At 41.8% G+C, this 20,629-nt stretch overlaps 1 protein-coding gene across 7 annotated transcripts; it reads right to left on the bottom strand.

The window, feature by feature from the left end:
- Window positions 1-1,657: 1,657 nt before the first annotated feature.
- Window positions 1,658-19,152, bottom strand: LOC117778151 (SH3-containing GRB2-like protein 3-interacting protein 1). 7 transcript variants are annotated; one of them, XM_034613459.1, is made up of 24 exons: window positions 18,695-19,152; window positions 12,722-12,788; window positions 12,298-12,337; window positions 11,731-11,787; window positions 11,342-11,399; window positions 10,602-10,777; window positions 10,039-10,050; window positions 9,466-9,477; window positions 9,080-9,104; window positions 8,892-8,955; window positions 8,455-8,525; window positions 8,288-8,362; window positions 8,129-8,197; window positions 7,285-8,046; window positions 6,167-6,288; window positions 5,855-6,005; window positions 5,668-5,724; window positions 5,230-5,341; window positions 4,487-4,642; window positions 4,194-4,326; window positions 3,868-4,070; window positions 3,373-3,437; window positions 2,590-2,769; window positions 1,658-2,502 (listed from the first exon to the last, which is right to left on the bottom strand). In XM_034613459.1, exons 1-24 carry the CDS (start codon window positions 18,702-18,704, stop codon window positions 2,480-2,482), a joined length of 2,700 nt encoding a protein of 899 aa, XP_034469350.1. In that variant the 5' UTR covers window positions 18,705-19,152; the 3' UTR covers window positions 1,658-2,479. The 7 variants fall into 7 exon arrangements, with proteins under 7 accessions (XP_034469350.1, XP_034469351.1, XP_034469352.1 ...); XM_034613460.1 differs by having other exon boundaries at window positions 2,590-2,754; window positions 18,695-19,111; XM_034613461.1 differs by having other exon boundaries at window positions 2,590-2,748; window positions 18,695-19,111.
- Between the last annotated feature and the right edge of the window lie 1,477 nt (window positions 19,153-20,629).

The raw sequence follows: 20,629 nt of genomic DNA, 5'->3' as shown, positions 1-20,629 counted from the left end.
GAGAATGTCAAACACCTATATTTAGATGCATGGAATGGGAATATCAATGAACACATGCCAAATGCATTGACAACGATCTTCTGAAGGTGCATCGACAGCAAAACAGAGAGTGGAGTTTCATGTGAAGGCAAAACGTCTCCTCTCACTGCACAATTACACAATAACACGTACAATGACCTTGTTGAAATGGAGGAACTGGTATTGCATTAATAAAGACTGGGGATGGACAAATGCAGATTTCATGCGGCACCATTTGGAGTTATTCGTCCACAGTAACACTTCTTTGTACAAGAAACCCACATGTAGAAAGAATAGATGCAGAAAAGTGGTGGTGGGGTTACACAGAACCTAATGCATTATGGGTGCTGACATCAATTAACAAAGAGACAACCACAGACACATCTATATGCCCAGAGAAATATTTGAAACATAGCTTTTTTTTTATGTACACTTTTTACACTTAAGTTTTTTAAATATTGCTATTAGAAAATAATGATAAAACATTTATTCAACATGGTGGAAAAGGAAGAAATTAAATCAGGGACACCAGTAGTGCTACCTCCTCGATAGACATTTCTTTTCATTACTCTGAGGTGTCCCCAGTGATCCTCGTCGAAAAACCTCTGTCAAAGATCACAGTCGAAAGGAACTGGCCAAGTTTTTAAGCAGCATTGAAGGTAAGTCCTACAATCGTCAGTCCAGGTCCCTCTGCATTTCTCCTGAAACTTAAAGCTCCTTTTCACCACTGTATGGCACTCACACCCGGCTCTGTGTGTATCGAACATCTTAAGGCCCTTTCAAACATTAAATTCTGCAGCATTGACAGAACGATTAGCCCAAACTGTTCCAAGTAGCAGCTCACGTTACTCATCATATCAGTTTATTGTTAAAAAAATCTGACCGATCACTCACACCACCACAAAGACCACTACAGTCCTGTGATGGGGGACATTTTCAATGTATCTCAGCATTGCACTTGCCCACAGTGGAACGCTGTCGTTCTTCAGCAGGTCAAACTGCTGCAACTGATTTACTGCCACGATCAGCCCTGTTCATGGCAAAATGCCACCAATAAAAGTGTTTATATGTCATAGAGTATGACATATACTGTATTTACTTCAATCCTGAGCACGGGAAAAATGTTTTCAGGCACATGAATTATATTTTGTAGAGAAATTGTCGACAAAAGAATAGAATTTGAGCAAAAAAGGTAAATGTGCTCCATAAATTAATTTGTTTGTTCGTTCTTAGTCACACAAGCGCACAATAACAACCTCTCTGTGCTACAGTTTCAGATGTTGTATCGTATATACAATACAACTGCTTATTCTTAAGGGAAACACTGTGAGATTGTTAAGCTCAATACAGCAGATTAAATGCTCCACTATGTTCACCGGCTAACTTTGTCTTTCTGTGGTTTAGTAATGGGCAGGTAGCGTAATGTAGGTATATCACTGCTTTTGGGCTGAAAACAGCCGCCTGCTATGGACTGAATTATACTAGCAGGATGTAAACCATACAAGCAGCCCCTTTCACATAAAAATACATATGCGATCATCAATATTTAAATATTGACTGTAGCAAATTTAAAGTTGAATTTAAAAGCTTGAAATTCAATTTGAGAAAAGGCAAAGTTTTGCCACAGAATTTTAGATGCTTAATTCAAATTATTCTTTTCTTGATGACAATTTATTTACAAATATCATTTATGTACTTGCTAACAATGTTTTTTCAGTGCTCAAAATGTCCAAATATAATTCCCTTTCAAAAGGTAACATGTGCTGCAGGTCATTCTGAACTGTGACGCGACCAATCACCTTTAATTGCAAGACTGCCGGATGGGCTGTGACATTTCAAATGCTCATCTCGACAGAAACAAAATCTCTGTTTGGACGACTAAAGATTTTTCACACATGGTGAAAAAAAAAAATCAGATTGGGGTGGCAGTGTAAATCAGATATTACGATGTAACCTATAACTTATTGTAATATAACTGCAAAGTAATCTTATACTACTTTTTTTTTTTTTACATTTCCATTCTTTTCCACCTTGTTTAAGATTGTTTTTATATTATATAATCTATTCACATTATCTTTTACAGTGCATTTTGCAATGACAACCAGTTAGACAAAAGGAATTGAAATGAATAAGGCTGGATCGCTGCATGAATCCACAATTATGTCAACAATAACAAATCATGTTTTCTCTGTACTGAACTCTGTGAAACCCTTGAAGATTTCCACGTACACAGAACTAAGGATTTGTGTTTACTTGCATAAACTCAGCAGCAGTTGGTCTACTGAATATGATGTCATAAGGTCAAATATCATGTACCTGTGTTGTGGTCTGTTTAATCTCAACCATTCATTCCAATGGCTGCTAAAGATAAAGTTTGAAACACACTAAACATGAGATGGGTCCATTGTCGTCACAGTCAAAAGCCATTGATTCTCTTGGATCCCTTTCACAAACAGGTCCACTAATTATCCGCCAAATATTTCCCTGTGGAGCGAAATGAAACAAGTCAGAAATCTAAGTCATTAACATAAAAATAAAGGTAACACACACATTTCTGACACTCAGACTGACCTGCAGCAAATCTCTTCTTGACCAGTGATAGCCGGTAACCAGTGCCAACCAGCTGGATGTCGCACCCTGACAGAGTGCTGCCCTCACTGGTAAACTGCACCGCCAGCTGGGACGGTTTACAGTGACCCTCTCTCATCTGGAACCGGCCCAGGAGAGCCCCTACTCCTGCAGGAAAAAGAGCTGAGATGAGAATGCTACTGATTATCTACCTTTTCGAGTTGTAACGCACCAGTTTAATCACACTGGTGCACATGACTGTCCCACCCCCCCCCAAATTAAATGATTACATTTTCTCACTTTAGTAGAAAATGAGTCATAAAGAACTTCTCCTCCCCTGACCACGAACCCATTTCCACACAGCCTTTGACTCAAACAAACATACTCACATTAGTCATTCTAAAGCAGATCTTATCATGGGTACGACAATTTAATGTAAAAAAAAAACCAATATATGTAATAAGTACATTTTGTAGAATAAAAGCATACACTTTAATATATTCATTAATCCATGAAATCATGAATGGAGGGTGTTTCAAATTGGGCAGCTTGTCAAGATGAGCGACAAGTGGTGAGTCAGGATCTTGACCAACTGAGGGGAGAAGACTGTCACAAACTAATAAACCTCCAGCAAAACAAAGAGCTTCAGACTGAAATTTATATTTTAGCTGTCGTACTGAGCATTAGCAGCAAAAGAAATCACTAATTACAAGTTGGATAGTGTGCAGGAGCTTTTTTTCCCAGCTTTTGTATTCAGTGACAACATATACATATACAAACACCCACCTCCATTGTCAGATCTATGAGAGAGGCTGGGGATCTTCCACTGTATCGTCTGCTGCTCTGGATTCCTATAAGAGAAAATAGGTGTTCAGTTACAGAAGACAAATTGTCTGATATTCATTTACACAAAGAGAAATTGGGTCCAATTCCATGCTAATAGAGAAAAACAATACATAGTGTTTAAACATACAAGGTTTTAGGTCCACAATCTATATATTTTTATTGTCTTTTAAATGCCCACTGAAGCTAAACAAACAACATGCAGCTACATGTATGTACAATTTGCCTTCAATGTAGGGGTAGGAAATAGTGCAACGCCTCGCCTCCCTACTCTACCCTGTCAAACCAGATCTAAGTTAAGTTTATTGCACAGTAAGAAGGATGCAATATACACAATATAACAACAAAAACTATACTGCAGGAAATGAAGGAGGTCTAAGCAGCGTATTCATCTCCTTTCCTTGTTTAATTAAAATCACAAATATCAGCGATCCTCACCAGATGGCAGGCGGGATCATGGCCTGGAGTTTGGCTGTGCCTCCATCCACAGGTACCAGAAAGTGAATGTTGTGTAGTGGCACAGGAGCAGCCAAGGCCTCATTGTTGTATTTGTAGTCTATTCTAAGGTCTGTGTTGGTGGCGTCGCCTCGCCAGCTCAATGCCAAATTCAGAGGTGTGGACTGGATCCCATCTGCTGACACCTGACACACACAGAAACACAGGACAGCGAGATAGATGGATGGATGGCAAGGGAATTTACAAAGGTAGATTCAAGGGGCTGGATGGATAAATACAACAGATAGAACCGGTAGATAGACAGGTACCTGATATTTGATCATATCCACGTTGTAGTAAGTTGCCTGAGGCTTCTGTTCGGCCACTTTTTTCAGATGGCTCATCAAGTTTGGCATATTTACCCAGAACTCCTTGGTGTCGACACTCTCTGTCGTGGTATCACTAAAGGATGAGACAAACATGTTTGATTCAGACAATCACTAGTTAGATACTGGCTGTATATTATCCATTATTCATAATAACATAAAGGCCAGTTATTCTTTTTTTCCAGTTCTTTAACAACGAAAAAGTAGTTTTCTGTGTGCTTGGATACAGTTCCTACCAGCAGAGCAGCTGTGGATTGGGGAGGACCTGCTCCAGTCTGTTGTAGCTGCTGATGCTAAAGGTGAGGATGGGCTGAGTCGGGTGGCTTGAAAAATGCCGGGTGATGCCCGCAGGGAAAGAGAGCACCATCTCCCCTGTGATCTTCACAACACATCTGGACCAGTGGGAGAGAGATAAGGCTGAACACAGACATTGCACTGAACAATAATACACAAGGGATCAAAAAGTGTAGAACAAACTGTGCAGGGCAGCCACCAGAGATGTTTCCACTTTATCGGTTTGTAAAAGTTTCTCCTCAGTCTCTTCTAAACTTTTTTAAATCTTATATATATATTATGAAACAAATGCAAGACCTTTCTACCTATGAAAACATTATAAACTGTATAAATTGGCTCGTGCATCGGTTTTGAGGAATTTTTTACCGTTCTCACACATTACTGTATATGCCACTATATGTTATGTATATAGTGTGTATAACATCTGTACACCATTGGGAGAGGGGGGCCTGTTCCGTCCAAGACATACCCAAGGTCAGGTTATAGGTAAAGGACCAACCAACAGTACATTGTAGTGTCTTGTATATTGTTCCACCTTCTGGTCTCCTTGATGCATCAAGTCTACATTAAACTCTTCTGCATAAGACATCAGCTGCTTCCTGAGTTCTCCTTTCACCAGCTTCCAGAAAACCTCCAAAACAATCGGTAATGTCACACTGTACAAAAAAAGGAAATCCAGGCTTACTTGCTGGGATCAGCGCCTTTAAAGTAGGCATTGATGGTTTCTGTGAAGGCAGCAGCCACTGGCAGAGTGTCCTGGGGTCCCATGGTGAGTGGACTGGGTCCTCTGGAGCATCCTGAAGAAAACACACAAAAAGGTTCATTTAAAATTAAATCGAAACATAAACCACATTTCTTCCTTTGGGTTGTTCCATATTTGCACAGACGTTTAGCCATGGGTCACACACAGACAATAGGGGAGTATAAACAATCAAGCACACATTTAAAAGCAGAACTAAACCCTCCATATTGAATCTGGATTCTATGTGAGTGAGCAAGACACGGGGGGGTGGGAAGCAATATTTGGGCTCAGTGAACATGAGCAAGACGGCAGGTAGAAATACGGCAGGTGATTTCAGTACATGCACTGATGTGACTACCGGAGCATTGTGGCTCAACTCACCTTCAAAAGCTAAATAAAACCTGCCATGGTCAAACCATACCAGAGGCTGTGAGGCCTCTGAGAGAGAAGAGACATGAGGAGGAGAGAATCATGGAGAGGGACAAGACCGTGAGGCAAGGACACAATGATGAGCGACTGACAACATGGACTCACACAAAGGAGATGTGACACTGAGGAAAAATGATACCTGTGGTGGACATGTTGAGGTCCCTCCCTAAGGTCGGAGTGGATGCTGCACTCTGTGAGGTAATGGAGGAGATGGAGGAAGAGCTCTCTGACCGGGCCAGGGGTGCGAAAGGAGGGGGGCTGCCCGAAACCGGCGGACTGAAGGGTCGAGACTGGAGACGGAAAGACAAACTGAGAATCTGCTGTCTCAAGGAAGACTCATACAGAATGAATTAACCTGTTTCATTTAAACATCACAATGAGATGTTGTGTCAAAGGTCACAACAGCAAAAGGAGACAGAGACAGAGAAATGAAAGGACACTTCATCTGTACCAGGTCTGTGATTGGTTTCCCAGGGGGCAGCTTTGGTCTCGAGGACGGTCGAGGGGGAGGTGGCGGAGGAACTGGGCTGCCTCGGGACTGGGGCGTGGCAGGACGAGCTGGAGACGAGGGGCCTGTGGCACACACCAGTGTCTGTGGTTAGCACTGGCTTCAGATCACAATGAGAGGGTTTTATTTAACATGAGCTCCAACGCCTCAGCTCATGTCATTTTCACTTAGTTTGTCTGGTATACTGTTGATTATTTTCCCCCTCCACAGTGGTAGGCAGTCAACCGGTATCAGATAGATTATAGCTAAAGTTAGCATAAAAGTAAATTTGTAAGTAGTGTAATAAGTGTTTTTATAGTAATTTTTAACATTATCTACTGTCAATAAAAGTAGCTGGAATTACATTATATCACAAAGTTATGCTTAAGTCTGCATTACTGTAGCTCAAGTCTTAATAGAAGAAGTGAACTAGAGGAAGTTCCTTTATTAGACTCCCTGGAAGATAATGTAATTTTGTAATGTAATAAATCACTTAGCATGGTTACATTAACAAGCAACTCTTACTTCGAAAGGAGTGTTTTTTTTACTGGTGATCTTTACATTTTTATCAAACTATAATTTAATTAAGTGTAATATCACTTAGAACATTTTCAAAAAATCATTATTTCTAATAGACTGCACCAACTAATGATGTCATGTAACCATCAAGAATCAAACCAAGGTGGCTGCCTATATAATATTATGATTTAATTTAGTCTCTGCAGGATATCAAACTGCTTTCAAGAACGAGTCCTACATAATAACAACGGGTCAGATTTATATTTCTTATCAGTGTTGCTGAGAAACTAAGGATAAAAAGTCACTGATGCTCATTACATGATGAAGTTCTGTAGCTCGATCAGATCACATTTAAACTACAGACAAAACGTAAACAGATCACAAAGAGGAAATACTTCTCGGGCAGCTCTATGCGATTGTTTGGTTTCACCGATGGAAGCAGCACTCTCATCTTTTCAAAACAAAGCAAGACACTTTAGCTTGGCTTTTGTTCACTAAGTTCATATTCAGTATAATCAGATAACTGACAGTTCTGAAATGTAGAAAGTGATGTGAGTACTTACCGCTGCCTGAGTACGGCCCGGGGGAAGACATGATAGACCTGTAGGTGGTTGGGGGGAGAGGAGGCGGCGTTCCCCTGAAGCTCGGCGTCAGCTCTCTGGGTGAGCCCACAAAGTCTGGGATATCATCTCTCAGGTAAGCACCCTCTGGGGTTCTTTTTCCTCCAGCGCCCCCCAGGACCAGGGGAGAAGTGACTCCTATCCGAGGAGACCTCCTCTCGGCTGGCAGAGGGGGCACGGGGCTGATGGGAGCACGGGAGGATGAGTACGCTGCAAACAGCAGCACCTCTTCGTCGAGCGCCTCCTCATCCAGGCAGACGGGGGGCGATTTAGAGGGCGAGAAGTCAGGTGGCAGGGGAGGCGCCGGCTCATCCGGAGGAGGAGGTCCGAGCACAATGGAGGGGGGCGATTCCGGTGGCGTGAAAGGAGGAGGAGACCCGGGAGAAAAAGGTGGGGGTGAAGGCGGGGGCTCGTCTGGCGGCGGTCCGGGTGAGAGGCAGGGCGTGGAGGGGGTGGACGAGGGCGTGTCTGGGGCAGGAGAGTCCGGCGGCGGAGGGGGAGCGGGTTCATCGGGGGGCGGGGGTCTGTCATCAGTGAAGGTAACCCATCTGGGTGACACTGCTTCCTCACTGGTTTGAGGGCTGTCGACGGGGCCGAACACGTCGTCGATGTCAGGGCCCGGGGAGCCTCGGTAAGAGGCGGGGGACAGGACGTTCAGGTAGATGGGGGCAGAACTGTGAGCAGCTCTCCCATTGGGTAGATCAGCTGCAGTTAGAGTGAAGGAGCGTTATATCTAAACTCATGGGATTTAACTGTATGGCCGATAAACAAGTAAAGCAGAACTCACCAGCCGATTCTGACGGATAACCATAATGACTTCTTGATGGAATGTTTTTAGGAGGAAGAGGAGGAGGAGCTGCAACAAGGATGACAGGTCAGTTATAGATTATAGATGACATCATTTTTAACTATGTACGGATATAGCTCCTTGTAAAATTAAACTGACCTCCTGTTGGGAAACTTATGCCCAGTGGAGAGTCTGAGCGTGGTCTTGATTCTACCCACATATCAGCAGGAACCACTGTGATGACAAAAAAAACAATCAGCATCCCCTCAGTAGCTGTATTTGTTAGAGTAAAATATAGAGTAATTTACTATTGACAAGGGACGGACCATCATATCTGGCATATTTGGTCTCTGAAGGCAGCCCATAGAAAGAGGGAACGTTCTGTGATAGCCTGTCACTGCAGAAGGAGAAACACAAGGAGATTATAAATAAGTAACTCTGTTTGTTTATCTCAAGGGGAAAGCTTGGTTCAGATTGTTTACTTTGGTTTATTGGTAAATTAAAGTAAAAAAAATATATATATTTCTGTACACGCCGTCTTCCATTACCGTATTAAAAAAGTTGCCTTATCAAATTAAACCAATGCACCTTTTAAGTGAGAATTAAACTGTTAGTTATTTATCATATCTTTTAGAAAAGTCATTAGATAGCACATCATATTGTTTTGATTGTTTGACAACCTCATCATGATTGTCAGTTTTTGCTGATTAGGATTAACTTCCTGTTTTATTTTGGTTTGGTGAGTGGTGCGCTAATCACAGACCTTGGCATCTCAGGCGCAGGACTTGGAGTCGGGGTGGAGCGTCTCGGTCTGGCAATCTCCTCACCTAAGAGAAAGAAAAAGAAAATGAAAAACTCAGCTGTTAGTCTGTTATTCCTTTATTTGACCAAATATGCACTATAAAACTAAGGTTGGGGGGGGGGGGGCAGTGTTCAAACTGCTGTACTTACAGGACAAATTTCTTTTTATCTGCCCCTGAAAAGCACAATACAAAACAAAGGACAACGTAAGCATACAGATAATGAAGAGTAAAAATATGTGTATTGTAATACTCTATATATTATAGATATTTTATTCTTCTACTTCTACTGTGATGTATTGCTTTTTAAGTGAGAAAACACAGAGAAAAAGTGTAAGATACAGTCCTCACAGATATTTTAACTTCTATTTGCATAGAAAAATACATAAAACCAACACTACATTGTCTAAGCTGAGTTTTTAGTGTATGCTTTTTCAATTCTGCACAGTTCAGAACAGGTCAAGCAGCAGAGATCAGAAAAGCTGCATTTCGGGCTGCTTGCCTCCAAACAGCCAGCAGATGGAGCGATGAACTCACCGGGCTGCGTCTCTGAGACCAGCAAAAAGGAAGAGAGAACAGACCTGGGTCAGAGAGTGAGTGACAAATCAGTCAAGTGGACACCAACTTAAACTGCACACAACGCACGTCTTTACTTTCACCGCAAAGCCTGAATAACACCCTGGAGATCACGAGGACAACTGTCGGCGTTGTCTTATGAGACCAACACGCATTGAGCCGCACACTGGCAGTAGCATGTGAGCTCCACTTAGAGCAAATCAATAGGTTTGGAGCTAATGTGTGTGTTTGTGTTATGATAACTCTGCATTATGTTATACACACGCTTTGCCAGACAGGTTCAAGTAAAGCTTTTGCTAGACAGAAAAAAAATGAATCAACAAAAAAGATGGGATTTTTAATTCAGGGCCTAAAACAAAGGGCACAAACACTGAGGGTGAGGGCATGCGGAAAAAAGAGGGGAAGCCATTTGTAAGTGAATTATCACGGGGGGGGGGGGGGCACACTTTATCGAGCATTTCTGTTAAGTGAGCTCATGCCATGCACTCTCTCTCTCGGGGGTGATACAACGATGAAAATGTGTGACAGGCTTACCGGACTTCTCTTCTACGAGACCACGGCACAACCGGCAGAAAAAAGACAAACACGGAAAGAAAGTTAAAGATATACCAGACATTCTGTACACAAAGATGGCTGACATGACTACACCCCTTAAAGACAAGCCAGAGTGGTATGATCGCCCCCTGGTAGCTGCTTGCAGTATAGGTCACAAATCCCACCTCCTCCACGTTAATGTAAGGGACATGGACAAAACTAAAAAGTCAAAGCACATTGTTTTGCATTTTTGGTTGGTTTTTATCACACTGATGTTCCAGTGCTCATTTTTCTCATCAGTTTGGTTTTAATTAGTTATTTGACATCATGATTGACAGCTGAGACTGAAACGCAGTTGGTCGAACATGAGTATTGGTGGGACCTTGCTACCACCACTCCAGGATATTTTGCTTTTATTTCTGGATAGTGGGAGGAAGTGGAGAAACATCGTCCATCATCATACACAGTTCATGGTTAAAAGACACTAAGCTGCAGTATGTGTACGTGTTTTGTGCCCTTTAGTATATTATAGTAGAACAGGAGTTCTGATCAGCAGCGCTCACCAGAGACGGAGAGAGGGCCAGGCCTCCCACTGAGGCTTTTAGCTCGTCCATAGACGGAGGGACACACTTGGCACTGTCCGACACCAGCGGCTTGATCTTGATTTTGAACTTTTTCCTGCTTTCGTCATCGTCTTCAGAGTCGCTGGAGGAGAAAAAGTGCTTTGCTTTGGAAGCAAGTGGAACGCTCGTCAAGGACAAAACAGAATAGTGCTTAATGCTATAGGAGAGATGGAGACTAATTCAATCTTTTGGAGCATTTAAAGTTAACAAACCCTTTAAAAATATAGAAATTTGTCTCAGTCATGCGCAGAGCAACGCTGCAGCTCAGGAGTGAGACATCTGCTCCGTGTCTCCATCTGCTGCTAAACGACACCTTCGGTTAAATCATCCTGCTCAGGGGTAGTGTCACAGCGCCAGCCCTCTGTGAATCTAATTCAAATATACAGCTGCTGACACCTGCGGGAGCGAAAGATACCAGTGAACTGTGGGACAGTTGTTAATAAGAACTGTGGCTCCGGGATAACTGAAATGTCAATCCAAATATAATATAACTATAACAAAATGTTTTGCCACTGCAGGGACACACATGCAACGTGGCAAGAGAGGGAGGAACCATTGATTTGGCCTATTTAATACTGAGCACTCCACCAATGAGTCAGTCAGCCAAATAGGTCGATAGTTTTGCAGAAGTGTCTCGACTCTGCTCCTGCCACTGCTTCTACCCGTCGCTGAAAGGATATCATCGCCCTCGTCACCGGGCCGGAGGCTGAATCCCTCCTCGTCCACATCAGGAGAGGCCTGCGACAGAGAGGAGGAGAAAAGAGACAAACATTTAACAGACGCACTGCTAAACAATCGTCCTTTGATCAGCTCTGTATTTAAATGTGGATCATATTTCACAGATGTCTTTCCTGAGACACTCAACTTCCTGGCTGAAGCTCCTGCTGACTGACAGAATATGCAGCTATCGCTCTATTTGCACGGTTTACTCAGTAATTTTAAACCCAGTGTTACATGACACTGATTGCAACAGCACAACATATATTTAATGCATAAAGCTGCAGAGTCTCTGCATGACATCAGAAAGAAGGGGAGCAAACACAACAATGAGTAGGAGGATAATACTCACATATCTGTCCCAGTCAATCTCCCCATAGAAACCATTGGGAGCCCCATTGGCCTTTTTCTATTAACAAAATAGGAACAACAGATTTTATATAATTTTACATTTAAGTAAAGGGGTAATGTATAAACACATTACAATCTTTACAAAAAAGAGTCTCATTTGGTTAATCATGAGCTCTGGCAACTATTAAGTGATTAAGTATCAAACAATATCACTGGTTAACAAACTAATTTAGAAGAGAAATCAAAAGCTAATGGGTAAATTATTACCCAAACCTTTTCTATAATTTACAGCCTGACTTTCTCAATTTTGTGTGAAGATTCTTGTTGTACATTTGTGCAGTTTTCCTGTGCAATGAGGCATTTGAGCTGTGATTACCTTCGCCAAGGGGGGGTTATGTTTTCCTTGCTATTAGTTTGTCTGTCAGTCAACAGGATTACTAAGAAACTACTAAACCGAGGGGTGGGGTCTGACCCGAGGAAGAACCCATTCAATTCTAGTATGTCTGGATAAAAGAGAGGAAGAAGAGAGGAAATCCTTCAAGAATTTAAAAAATGAACATGCATTTACCTTCTTTCCACTTCCAGCCCCTTCTTTGTCAGGTGAGCTCCTGTTTGAGGTGACGAGGGGGGGGGGGAGAAATGTTTTCGTTATACACCATGAATTTCTTATTATTGTATTATTGTACAATATGATCCTTGAGTTTAAGTACCAGTTTCAAAAGAGTCTCAAATGTTAAATATCTGAACACAAGCAGCTGTATAAGTTACTGAATAAACTCCGAAATCAGCAAATGAGAAAAAAATATATAAAAAAAAAAGAAATGCGCATCTGACCAAACATTCAATGTCAACTTTTCGGTAGTTGACAGTTTTCAATACTATAGACTGCTACAGACACATTTTAGTCAGTGCTCAGTATTTGGGTTGGAAAACCAGTCTTATGTATTTACATAAGACTTTGCATGTAAATTGTGTTTTCGGAGCAAACTCACGTTGTGTCTGTGTCTTTGTCTTTCTTTCGAAGACCCAGCAGGGCTTTCCTGGTTCGGTTTTTCAGTCCTATCGAGAGGGAGAGGAACAAAAATATCATCAAGAGTTATTTGAACAGTTTAAAGCCTGAACATAAGCTCACTGCCTCGTCTTTTAAAAGCACCTGAAAGCAAAAGGGAGACAGGTAACAGGGTGATGATGCACTGTAACAGCAGGATTGAGCAGGAAATAGAGCAATCAGCGTGGTGATATAAATGAATGCATCCGTTTGGGACACAAACATCCTGCCAGCTGAGAGGAGCCTCCACGTAAAATGAGGCAATGCAGACCGAGCAATTCCCTTAAGTGTCCCCTCCCTGACTATATAAAGTGGAAAAGAAAACACGAGCAAAGGTTGATCAATCCGTCCACTTCATTAGCGAGATTCGAGGGAGGGTGGGGAGAGATCTGCTACAGCGGCCCGTCAGCCAGACTGGGTGCCAACACCCCTGCAGCACTGACATCCAGACAAATGAGGGGAATGAAACACAACTCAGTGTGTGCAGAGCTATAATGTTCAATTAATAGAAATCAAAACAAACTTTTATTCAATTAATCTATTACTAGACCTAGAGACAATTAGCCAATCAAATGAAGCACACCATGAACTCTGGAAGGGATTTCAAGTGTACATTAACACATTACAGCCAGCTAAGCTACCTGTTCTGTGAGGCTTTGACCCCACATTAGCACGATAATATATTCACAATAACAATATACTAATGTTTAGGGTTAGCATATTTGCCATATAAGCTAACAAGCTAAATATTACTAATTAACATGAAACAGATGCACAGTTGAGCAGAGAGCCTTTCTCATGATAAGAAGTTTACCAGCTTGTGGCACTAGACAACAAGTCGCAGGAGCATAAGGAGGAGTCATCCTCTTGGGACCATGAATGTTTATTGAAAACTTCATGGTCCCTCTTCAAATAGCTGTTAAGATATCTCAGTCATCATTAAAGTGTTTTTTGAGACATTGTGAAGCCTAATGGATGAACTCACATTGATAAACCTCCTGATTTTATCTGGTCAAAGGTATTGATGAACTTAAACATGTCCCCAAACGATAATACAGTTAAATGGCAGACATCACAAAAAAGACGACCATGTAACTCTGTTAATGGCAAATTAAATAATTTGAGGATCACCCATCCATCCATCCATCATCTATACCGCCTATCCTCTGAGGGTTGCAGGGGAGCTGGGGTGAATCCCAGCTGACCATGGGTTGGGAGGCGGAGTACAGCCTGGACAGGTCACCACCGTTATGGCCGGGCCACCATACAGGGACAGACAACACCTCATGTTCCCATTCAAATCTACCATCAAATAAGAGTCGCCAATGAACCTAACCCCAGTCTGCATGTCTCTGGGCAAACTCCGAACAGAAAGACCCGGGTCAAACCCACAATTTGAGCACCATTTATTCCTATTTTTCTTTTGCATGAATTGGCTGTGCTGCAGGTTTTGCCCCAAATAGATAACTGACAGGTTTACATAACAGTGTTTTAGACGAGCAGCGAGCACAGTTGATTCTCACATCCATATGAGAGCAACAGAGCAATCACATGTGATGGACAGTTGGTTGGATGAACATTGCTCGACAGAGGCAGCTCAGTTCCTCATCAGTTGGATGTGTTTTAAACTGGAACTAATTGTTTGATAGCTTATTTATGATTTGTGACTACATAGAGACCAGTCCTAAATGTTTTCATAGTAAATATAGAGACATTGATTTGGTGAATCAACATGCTTGTGTTGAAATCCTAATAACTATAACAAGTGAAGTCAGTGCACTGTGGCTCATTCACTTGAGAGGAATCTCTCCCGAGTACTAAAGGACGTGTCAGAGCCTGTGATGTATTAGTAGATCGCTGAGCTGCTCAATAGCACAGATTATTCCTGCATCAGTGGAGACAGCTCTGTACAGTGAGTCATGTGTCTACCCTGCATGGTTTGTGTGTATACAAATAGAGAATGAATCTTAATTCTGATAAGTAACAATCCTGCTTATCTATATGTATAATATACACCCAGAAGCAACACAAGCAGCACGGTCACATTTCTTTTGGTCACTGGCGGCACTGAACTGCAAAACAGTTCAGGTGTTTCAGAGGAAAACTTTTTGATTTGTAATCCATTCATAAAGTTTTCCAGAGGAGAGCCTGACAACTCATTACACAGATGGATCATAGTTACAATGTAATTAGTATTACTGAGTTTGGATAATTCACAAAAACAAGGCCTGGAGAGAAATTTCTTTGAAACCTTTTATGGGGACCACAGTGGTTATTTAGTGATAACATGATAACATCACAGCAAATGGCATATGATGACATCACTGAAGACCATTTTTCACCGTAAACGTTCTTCACTATAACAATAACATTCATCTTTTCAAATACGGTTTCAAATGCATATATTATGGTTTTAGACAAATGCAAGTTGTTCAAAAGGTTACTTAGACTGATTTTGAAATCTCTATTTGGTCCATCTTCAGATGTCACTGGGAAAAGAGACAATTTGGAGAGATAATTCTGAATTGCTTTATTAATACAATAACTAGTTTTTGAATATAAATTTTAATAATTTGTTATCTGCTGTTTTTATTGGATGTAGTGTTTAAATCATAGGTTTGTTAGACAGTTAGTTTGGATGATATGCATAATGCACATGAATTACCCAAAGATATTTGTAATTACAGAAGATGGGACATTTTGTTTTATATCTGGTTGCCTTGTAAGTAGCCCACTGCTGATAGGGACAACATATGACATTCTGGCTCATTACAGTATTTTGTCTGTTGATTAACGAGCTCTGTCCCTATCAGATAAATAGTAAAATATAAAATTAGTAAAGTCTGACTCCGCTAACCAGTGCAGTTTCTGTGAATATATTTCTACATACATGTTTTCCAGATTCATATAAAGGTCACTGTCACCTTTACCCTTGACAACTGAAACATAATCACTTTATCTTTGAGTCCAAGTGACAACTGATCAAAAGTTGAAGAAATTCCCTCAAGCAGTCTTGAGATTTCACATTCAAGAGGCGCAAAACAGTTTTTTTGAAGCCACCAGGACCTTTAACCTTTGACCACTGAAATCGGATCAATGTATCAGTGAGTCCAAATGAATTGTACCAGATTTAATGAAATTCCCTGAGGGCAGTCCTAATATGTCACATTCAGAGTAACATGAGGTCACTGTGACCTTGAACTTTGACCTCCAGGCACCAAAATCTAATCAGTTCATCTTTGAGTCCAAGAGAAAATTTGTAATAAATTTGAAGACATTCCCTGGAGCTGATCTTAAGATGTCATGTTCAAGACAAACATAAACATACTTTGTGAGGACAAGGTGACCTTCCTGATATATCACCCTCACAGGGGCAAAATATGTGCTTTGTGAGGTCACTGTGACCTTTGACCTTTGACCACCAAAATCTAGTCAGTTCATCCTTGAGTCCAAGTGAATATTTGTACAAAATTGGAGGAATTTCCCTCAAGGCATTCACGGGAATGAGACGTACGTACGGACAGACGGACGAACAACCACTGGCTGTGGCCGGCGCAGAGGCATGATAATATTAATAAAACCTTTAAACTGACTCCAGACCTAAGTAACATTGTGTGTCAATTCTGCTTCAAAACATAATCCTATTCATGACATTCAACTGTGAAAAAAATCCTTACTCAAGGTCCACTTACTGGATTTCTTTCAGCTGCCTCTTGTGGTTTTCATCACCAGAGAGTGCAGCTGAAAGCTCTCTACAAAACTTAGTAACTGATGTAAGATTTCTTCAAGAGCTGGTGGCACCTGTCCTTCCTCCAGAAGCATTAATTCCACCATTTTTTTTAAAATTCCTACAACAGACAACCTGTCAGTCGTCCACGCTGGGTGACAATTGTGCGAAGGTGTGAAAATTCAGCTCCTGTCACTATTTACACAACTTACATCCGCCACAGAAATGCTGTCCGCTGACAACACCATGTCTCAGCTGCCAGCGACAGACTGGGGATATGAAATCAAGAATACAGAAGAGAGGGAGAAGCAAGGCAGGGCCCAGCTAGTTCTGAACAATGTCCAGACTCGACATGTCATAACTTCGCCTGTAAACCATTTCCTTCAGCTACTGGTTTAAAGCTACACCAAGAAATGCGAGTACCTTTGTGCCACATGTAAGTTTAGTATGTCATTTTCTGCATTGACTTTGTTCTAGTTTTAATTTTGATGCTTTGAAACTTGATGTCACTGTAAAACTACCAACTGAACTTTTATAGTTGTCAAACTAACAAACAACACATCACCTCCACCTATGGATCGCTTGTACCAATGTATTCCAGTGGTTTATGCCATAACTGGGCCCTTTTCTAAGATATATCCACCCACTCCACTCGGCTCAGATGATCCACTGTACACGTGTTGCTCATTTTATATGTTGAATCAATTATCTCAAGATTAAAATTTTTGGCAAGTAGATTTTCATGCAGTCCAAATATTATCTGCAACCGGAGGATGGCTAGAGGAAAGGAAACTAGTCTGACACTGTTTTGATGCTATACTTATTTAAGTAAAAACTGTCCAATAACAGTGTCTTTAACTATACTCATGTTCTGAGTAGTGAATATTAATTGTTAGACTGAAGCCCTTTGTGCACCAGTCAATCCTAGAATTAGATATGGAACTTAATCCCAGATCAAAAGTATGTTGAAGGGCCATTAACTGTCTTTTGATGTATTTTCTTTTCACCCCTGTACATTTGTTTGGTGTTTTTTTGTTTGTGAGAAAGACTCACTTATTTCACAGGGAATAATTCATGGATTTTGGAGTAACATCTCTGAGAGGGTGCAATGTGGTGCAGCTTGATTGAACTGTCTGATTGGAGCTGTTGGGCCTTAGCAGAGCTATGTATTCTAGCTTGTGGAGGTAATGTGATGTTAAATGTATGTATTTGTTGTATCTAATGTTGCAAATTAAGCTGCTGCTGTGGTGCAAGACAGTTAACTTCAGCCATGTCTGATGATCAAGTATTACCCGTCAATCAGTCTATGTTCCTGAGATAATGCATTTAATGATATTGATAACCCTGCATGCTGCATCAACACGAAGGTGAGTATTGCTATAATATACAAATAAAAATGTTGTCATGCCTCTAACTACAGCCGACAGCCTTCACTGTGTAATTAGCAAGGCATGCTAACAAAGGCTGTGGTGAACATGTGACATCTGTGTACAATATGAAGGCAGGCTGACTGCAGGCCTTTAGCTAATAATAGCCACCTTCCATTACATTGGCATTAATGGATGGTAAAGGCCCAGCATCTGTCATGCAGGGTTAGATCTATGATGTAGCTCCTCTAGCTTATGTTTATAATTCCCTTAACTGCATTCCACTACTGTCAACTACGTCATCCTTCATGCAACACCAATAGTGCTAGGTTTAAGGATGACCGTTCCTGTTATATATTGTTATACAGTGACAGCAGCAGCAGCAGAGGATTGAATGAGTGTAGCTTCCGGGACAGACCTCATCTCTGCTCAGACGCTCATGCATATGACACAGCCTGAGCACAACTAAAGATAGGTGGGTAATCTGCACATGCAAACACAGATGTGCACAGTCACATGTGTAAACACACACACACACACACACACACACACACACACACACAACACGAGCCAGGGCTGCAAATGTCACTCCCATCTCACACCTTCGCTTGCATCTCAAATACAGTTCCTCTAAATGTGTCACACACGCACACACACGGTCACGCTGCTCATGCACATCTCTTAGTGGTTCCACTCAGCACAGCAGATCACATCCCACATCAGTGGCTTTAATGGCCCAGCAGGACGCGAGAGGGCAGAGGGAGGACGCAGGGGCACACATCACGAGACATAAAGGAGGAGCAGGAGTGCCCAGATTATTCACCTTGCATCATGTTGGCCGATTCTCATCCTACGCTGCCCTCCGGTGTGCAGGCGGAGAGAAGACGGAGAAACGCAGCCGGTCAGAGGAAGCCTGGGCAGGGCATGGCTAATTCCGCACAGCTCCCCCAGCCAAGCGCGATGCTGATTCCCTCCACCCACAAGGGCCCGACTCCCGGCCACCCCGCACCAGGAGGTGGTTGTGGGAGGAGGGCTGAGACAGAGGCAGCGGTGGAGGACGCGAGTGCAAAAGAGACACCCGAGGAATATGCAGCAGATCAGTGGCAAGGTGGGGAGCGGGGGGTAGAGGGGAGGGAGGGGGGGGGGGGGGGTCCTCTCTGTCTTCCCGTGTGCGCGCGTTAGGCCCCGGACAACCGAGGAGAAGCAGCAGCGACACACGCCATCTCTGAGAGGGGGGATGCTGAGGAAAGGCAGAAGGAGAAAAAAAAAATCAGAGAGAGGCAGAGAGAGAGAGAGAGAGAGAGAGAGAGAGAGAGAGAGAGGCAGAGAAAGACTGGGAGAGGGAGCAGGGAGGGAGGGAGGGAGGGAGGGAGTGGGAGGCTTGCTGATGTCACATCTGCACTAAACCAATCCCTGTAACCATGGTCACATGGCTGCTGTCCCCTGATGCCTTAGCACCTCTCTGCTCGCCTCGAGTTGCCTCCACAGCCAAATGCATATTACACAAGGTCTCACATGATACTGGACATTAATTGGCTAAATAATCTCTTACATTTTAATCAGAGTGCACCTAAACATTCACTTTGATTCACATTAACAAATTAATTTGCAGAATCCCCCGTGTTGGTGTCTGTTAGTTGAGGATTTTTGTTAGTTTTATTTATATTTTTGTTGCTTTACAGGGCAGTGAGGAGAAAGGATAAGTGACATTAATGCAAAACACTCAACATTCACCCACACACATGCAGATAAACAGTGTAAAAATAGGCGGTCAGGCAGTTTAAAGCCAATAAGGAAAGGAGAGTGTTAAGTCCTTCGCTGAAATCTATAATAAACTGGAAAATAAATTCTAACAGAGGAAAGAGGATTCCATGAATTTCAGGTAGCAACTGAACCTCATGATTTTGTCCTTGAATGTGTGACACATAAAAGTCCTGATAAAAAAGGCCTCAGGTTTCTTGGGGAAATGACTCCAAAAGTAATCTGTAGGTGCTTTAATCCAAATATTCTACTACTGTAGGGAACAGCCACGCAAGGGAATAACATGGCAAGAATTTGTTATGTTTTCATTCAAAAAATAATTCATGGATCTTGATGAAAGAAATCATGTTTAGAGGACTGATATTTAGTGGAGATTCAAACAAAATTCAGGATCTAGTGAATTTACATGTGGGTCTTGGTGGAGATATTTTTATATTGTTGTTGTTTGTGTTGTGGAGGTTGAACATAAAAGTCATTGAATTGTTTGATTTGGAAACGTTTCTGAGACCAAAAAGAAACATGAAAAGCATCCTCATTTGGAGCGAAATCAAATAACTACACATTTATTTTATAAGTTTCAAAGGAACAGGGACAATGTGTTGCTAGCAGCGCTATGATGCTGGTCTTGTTTACTCTTTAGCAATTGAAAGAATATACAGGGGCTGCTATACACACTCCTGCCAGGGTTTCTCACTAGGTGGTAGTAAAGTGTAAAATATGTTTCATCAAAAGAAGGGAAGAAGCAGTTTGACAATGCAGGCTGTGCAATGATGAGGAGGGGAAAGTCTTCAACATGTTTGTGTGGAGTAACCTTTACTGTAAAGGGTTGAGTTTGGTGGAATTAAATGAATTCTGATTTATTTATTGGAAAAGAAGAAAGTGTTGAGCCGCCCGATATTTCATGTCCTGAAATGTGATTATTTACAAGTGTTCCTAAAATTTAAAGGCCCATTTTTAAGGTTGTTCACAATGCATTAATACATATTTCAGATGGTGT

The sequence above is a fragment of the Hippoglossus hippoglossus genome, chromosome 17, assembly GCF_009819705.1.
Source record: "Hippoglossus hippoglossus isolate fHipHip1 chromosome 17, fHipHip1.pri, whole genome shotgun sequence".
NCBI classification, from domain to species: Eukaryota; Metazoa; Chordata; class Actinopteri; order Pleuronectiformes; family Pleuronectidae; genus Hippoglossus; species Hippoglossus hippoglossus.
Note: the sequence above shows the minus strand (reverse complement) of the source record. Positions and strands in the feature narration are given on the sequence as shown.